This window comes from Choloepus didactylus, chromosome 7 (genome assembly GCF_015220235.1).
Source record: "Choloepus didactylus isolate mChoDid1 chromosome 7, mChoDid1.pri, whole genome shotgun sequence".
Classification (NCBI taxonomy): domain Eukaryota; kingdom Metazoa; phylum Chordata; class Mammalia; order Pilosa; family Megalonychidae; genus Choloepus; species Choloepus didactylus.
The window spans coordinates 33,667,621-33,673,620 of record NC_051313.1 but is presented as its reverse complement, the minus strand read 5'-3'; the positions used below and the strand labels follow the sequence as shown (position 1 = coordinate 33,673,620).

The 6,000-nt window shown below is 45.3% G+C and overlaps 1 protein-coding gene across 1 annotated transcript in view; it reads left to right on the top strand.

The window, feature by feature from the left end:
* Window positions 1-312: 312 nt before the first annotated feature.
* The window catches only part of NT5DC1 (5'-nucleotidase domain containing 1), a 91,051-nt gene continuing 85,363 nt past the window's right edge, over window positions 313-6,000 (top strand). Inside the window, exons 1-2 of the mRNA XM_037844630.1 lie at window positions 313-350; window positions 1,192-1,468. Of these exons, the coding sequence (XP_037700558.1) occupies window positions 313-350; window positions 1,192-1,468 (315 nt within the window). The remainder of the gene's footprint in view (window positions 351-1,191; window positions 1,469-6,000) is intronic.

The window sequence follows — 6,000 nt, the reverse complement described above, 5'->3', positions numbered from 1 at the left end:
AGCCTTTTCATAAAATAAAACAAGATCTTCAATACCTAATCTACCTGGAAGTTTGTTCAGTAGACTTTGGTAGGCACTCGACTGCACAGGGGAGTGGGGGGGCTCAAGGAATGCTAAGGTCAAGGCTCCAAGGCCAACAGTCTCAAAAAAGGGAAACAGGCACAGGCTATGAAAAGAATCAGCTTTTTCTCTTTTGGTTCACGGACGTTTGAGGCATGCTTGTTGGACTCATCACTACAGCTTAATTCTGCTTGAGAATTCTTTCCCACTCCTATTCCCGAGAGATTTGTTTAGCAGCTTTTAAGAGTTACAATGAACAAGTTATCAATTTATTCAAATGGGCCCACAAGGTATAATAAGTGTACTATATGACTGAATTATTTATTGCATGAAATTAATCCCCTGATTGGTCTATTAGCCTCACAAGGGTTAGTGTTTGCAAGGGTTAAATGTAATTCTCAATCAGTTATGTTTTCATTATGTCATGAGTATTGATTTTTCCCATTAGACAAAGTGTTCCTTTAAATTTGAAACAGAAGCAATAGGAAGATTTGTATTTCTTCTCAAAGTCCTAGCCCTTCTCTTCCAGGAAATTAAATGCCCTAAGGCGTCCATTGTTTTTTCTTCTAGGAATCTAAAACGACACTAACTATACACAGTCCTTGAAAGTATTGAGAAAGTAGTCACTCAAATCATTTTGTGCTCTATAAAGCTTAAAACCTTCTGTTTATTACGCACAGTCTTCTCTTCTGTAGTATGTTCTTTGGAATTTTTAATGTCCTTTCATAGAAAAATTCATTACAATAGAAATCATCATCAAATAATACAATAACTACTAATGGCTTTCTTAAATGATGTCATTTTGCAAAATGGTCCTTCACGGATATCTAATAAATTTATTTTCTAACGCACTCCAGGGGGTGAAATAGTGAAAGGTATCCCTAGAAAACAATGGAATAAAAGGATTTCGATTCAATCCATGGTCAGAGATCAAGTGGGAGAAAATGCTTTCCAAATTCTGGGGTAACTGAGTCCGAAGCACACACGAGGAAGGAGTCAAGTCAACTTTTCAAACTCTGGGTTTCTGTGGCGTCTTAAAAACGAAAGGGAGCCCTGGTTTGGGACAACCCTTGGCACAGGATACGTGCCAACAGGGTTTAGTTGCGCCCACCCCCACCACCATTTCTACAGCACTGGCATCGCCCTCGTCATATCCCGCCCTCGGGACTCCAGGGCAGAGCCACCGAGCAGCGGGCACCAGCAGAGGGCTGTCCCCGGCGGACCGCCAACGAACCCGGCGCAGGGATCGCCGTTCGCGCACAGGGCGGGAGACGCGCGGCCAAGAGCGCCGCCCGCGGGCGCGGAAAGCGCAGCTCTCGCTCATGGTTTCTCCCTTGCCGCCTGCGACGGCGTTAGCTTCGACCTGGACTGTACTCTGTGTCGCCACAACTTGTCCGAGAGCGCCACGGTGAGTGGCGGAGGCCGCCCGTGGCGGCTGGGGCTGGAATTTCCTCCCGGCGTAGTCGGCGGCGAGCGCTGCCCGAGTCCTGCAGCCGCCCCTCCTTTCTGCCAAACTCGGCCTCCCACTGGAGGCTGCCCTGAAGTTGGCATCCCCGGTCCCTGTCCGTGCCGCGAAGACCTGCTTATCTACCCTTGCCTTTAAGCAAGTCGTTGGGCGAAGGGTAAGGAAGAAAGTGGGGGGGGGGGGGGACAAATTTTGCAAGACGAGGTTTCCTAGGGCAGGGGTGGGGCGGAGGCCTTGGGTGCCCTTTGCACTTCTCCGGCCATGGAACGTCTCTGGGCACCGGCGGGGCGCCGAGACAGCCACTTGGTTTGGGGCTTGTATTTTCCTTGGCTGCATTTTCCCTTTTGCACAGCCAAGATAGCCCCTGTGAATTTTTAAAAACTGAAGCCAGGGAAAGGTATGGCGTATTGAAAGGAACACTAGCACAAGTCATTAAGATCTTCCTTAAACCTAATTTTGTGTCTTACCAAGAGAAGGAAACATTTGTTACACACTTATTACATATTGGGATCATGCACTTTGAATAAGTTCTAATCCTCACAAGAGCCTGTGAAGTTAGGATCCTCGCTGGTATATGATTCGACACCCGCACTCGCTAATTGCATCCCTCTCCCTCCATTCCTTTGGCTTCAAAAAGAAACTGTGAAAAAGCTACATAAATTATTTAGTCGAAGAGCTAAACATCCAACCAGAAAAAGAATTGGTTATGAGCGCAGAGACCAGAGTGTGGATTCTGCACCCAGACTTGTCTGGCTTAGAGCTCTGTCCTTGGGTGTCTTACCCTGTTTTCTGTTCTTGGTTTCCCCATCTCTAAAATAGGACTAATACATGGATTTACCTCTAAAGGTTATTGCAAGGGTTAAATGAGTAATAGACGCACCAAGCTAGAGTAGTGCCTGGACACTTAGAGACTAAGTGTTTGCCAAAGCGTTTGGGAGCTTTCGGGTTTGTGGGTGGAGCTCGAGACCACCCCTGCACACATCAGCCAGGGCTGCTTGTCTTGGTAATGCCCGTGCCCCATTGCAGTTCCAGACTGTCAAGGGTCAAAACAGAACTGAATTTGTTTTCTTTGTACAAGTGCTAGGAGGGGAAAAAAAGGTGTACTTTTCCTGCTATTATACTTTTCTACTTTCCTACTATACGATGATTTCCTTAGTCATACTGAGAGTTGAAAAGGGTTTTCTGTTCTTTGTGGTCCTTTGGCCAGTAACTCCTTAGGTCCCATTATTCCTTCCATCTGTGTCTTTCATATCCCCTCCTGTTCACATTTCTGTGCATTTCCTGTCTAGTCACCTTGTAGGGAATATCATGTTGAAGGCAATTTTGTGCATCTGTGTGAGCATAAAATTTTGAAGACAAAGATACTTTGCTACAGGCCTCAAGAATAAGCGATGTTTAAACAGTGAAAAGCACGGTAACCTAGTGAGTTTTGGATCATGTTTGGTTCAGAAATGTTTTATTTAGCAGCAGCAGTGTGCCAAGCACCATGCTAGAGTCAGGGACACAGAGATAAAAAGCACTCAGGCCTGCAGGTAGCTTCCCATAATGGGAGAGAGAGATGCTGAGGAGTTAGTTTCAGTCCCCTGTCATGCGAGTGGAGGTTCCTGAACCTTTACACATTGGCACCTAAGTCTGGAGGGCCTCTTCCCTGCATATACTAACTCACATGCTCATCTTAAATATCATAAATATCATCCTTATGGGAAGACTTTCTCAGCCCCTACACTTTACCTCTCCACCCCCACCCCACCCCTTGGTTTCCATAAAACCCATAACTTTGATAGCACTTTGTGCCCTGCATTGTAATTTACTGTTTTGTGTTTGGAATATTCCCCTAGAGCTGTGGCTTCTTGACATGAGTATCTATGATAGTTTATGGTATGTTTTGTGTGCTGAGCTTAGTGCTCGGTACCCACTGGACCCAAAAAATAATTGTGGAATGATGGAATAATTAATAGATATTTTAATAACAATATAGCATGTACAGTCACAATTCTAATAGGCATTCTGCATATACAAACTAACTATCCTTACACCCACCCTGTGAGGTAGACACTATTAGTATCATCATCATCACCATTTAGAGATGAGAAAAATGAGGCACAAAACGGTTACATAGCTTATTCAAGGTCACCCAGAAAGGTGGTCTGGCTCCAGGGTTTCTGCCCCTCACTACTATGCTTTGTACATGGAAATCACAGAGGACAAGCCTGCGGTAGTAAGTAAGCTTGAGCTGGGACTCGACAAAGGAGTTGGAGTTGGCAGGTGAGAGGGTGGAGGGAGCACTTCAGGCAGAGGGAATAGAGTAAGAGCAAAGACCTGGAGGGGAGAAACCATGCAATGAACTGCTGGGGTGTCAAGTGGAAGGTGGGGATTTGCAGGAGAAGGTACTGGAGGTGTCAGCCAGGGCTGTGTCATGGAAGGCAGTGTGTTCCAATTGCTTCAGTCTCCTAGACATTTCGTAAGTGAAGAGTATTGTACAAACATGGAACCTGGTGTGTCTTCTCAGCTGGTGTTCAGGAAAGGCTTCTGCTTGCAGACGCAGAAGGTTGGGTGCCAGGCGGTTCACCTAAATGCCTGAGTGGGGAGGTGGGGCCTGGGGCAGCCAGGAGAGTGTGCACCCCTTCTCAAGGCACATCCTCACTCAACCCCTCCCAAATGTTGCCGTAAGGAAATAAGGGCTCGGTCATGCCAGATCTTCTGTTTTGTTTTGTTTTTTGTTTTTTTTTTTTTGTTTGTTTTTTTAAAACAAAGATAAGCTAGAAATTGCAATTTGTATGAGAATCCTCTCAATTCTTAAATGTTAGCTTATTTTCAAACATAGCTGATTTATCAGGTTTCCAGATTTAGCAAAGAAAAATACAGGCCTTCCAGTTATATTTGAATTTCAGATAAATAGCAAAATCATTTTTAGTATAAATATGCCCCAAATATCACATGGGGTATACTTACACTAAAAAATGATTTTGTTTTTTTCTGAATTTTAAGTGAAACTGGGCAGCCTGTGTTTTATCTGGCTACTTTAGGAGGGAACCACACACAACTTGTGGACTGCACCTGGCCCACAGGGCACTAGTTTGCAACTGCTGTGGTGTGTGTTGTTATTGGTCATGTGAGGCTGTGAGGAAGTGGCTGCTGAGGCTGCTTGGGGGGGGGGGGGGGGGGAGGAGTCTGTCATGGAGGGCTCTGTGCCAGGAGGGCTTCTTGGAAAAGCTGCAAGAGTCAAAGCCTTGGGACTAGATCAGGGGTTTCAAATGCACAGGCTTGCACAGGCTTGCCTGAGTTTTTCAGTGCAGCTTTTCTCTGTTTCTCCTTGCACTTTTTGACCCCATTCTCTCCTATTATAAAAAAGCATCTCCTCCACGAGGTAAGGTAACACACAGCTGTGGATTCCCCTGTTGGCAGCCCTAATGAAAAGGGCTCCTTTCTCCCAGGAAGGAATCTGACCTTATTGGGATCACATACCCATATCTTGGACTAATTACTATTGCCGGGGGTTGAGAAAACCCAGTTGTCCAAACTGAATAAAGTACCCTGACCAGAGGCAGGTCCATTGGTGTGCAAGAGCTGGCTATTAGGGGCCTGCAAAAGCTGATGGTTAAATATTCAGGAATTGTGCAAACAAGGAAACCGTTAGTCGCTTGAAACTGGCCATGGGGGCAGTATTTATACCATGGAAATGGGCAAACACTACAAATCAGGGCCTTTGTAAAAAAGTAACACACCACTGATAAAAATAGTAAATAGTTACATTGAACTTGCTCTGTGCCAGGCACTGCTCTGAGCACTTTATGTATGTTGACCCACTGCACTGGTTTCTTACAGGCAGGGATCATGATTTTCAGACCTCTCTGGGCTTTAAGAATCCTGTAGTTGCCTCATCCAGCCCCATCCTAACCTGTAGGCTCAGAATCTCTGGGACGCTGGATGTGGGTAGTTTTAAGAAGTGGTATCTGTGATTCTGAATCACCACCAGGGTTGAAAACCTTTGATATACAATGTTGATATAGTGTGGGTCTATTAGCAATTGACCTGAAATAAGGTCACATTTTATTGGAAGGGAGTACATGTAGCATGATTTTAATTAGCTTTACAGCTGAAAACAGCTCTATTTGAAGAGGAGACCTCACTTTGTCCTCACTCATCTCCTGATACATACCAACCCCTAACTCCAGCTGTGCAGGCCTTTCTGTTTCTGGAGAGTTCCATGTTCTTTCCTCCTCCTGGGCCTCGGTGCATGCCATTCTCTTGGCCTGCATTGCCTTAACCCCTGCTCCTCCCACTTCATCTCATTGGGCAACTGCTACATCCTTTAGGGGTCAGTGTAAACATCCCCACCTCTAAGAAGCAAGCTGTTTTAGTTTCCTAAGCTACTTGAAGCAATACCATGAAATAGTTTGGCTTAAGCAATGGAAATTTATTCACTTACTGTTAGAGTCCAGGCAAATGTCCAAATCAAGGCATAATCAAGGCAA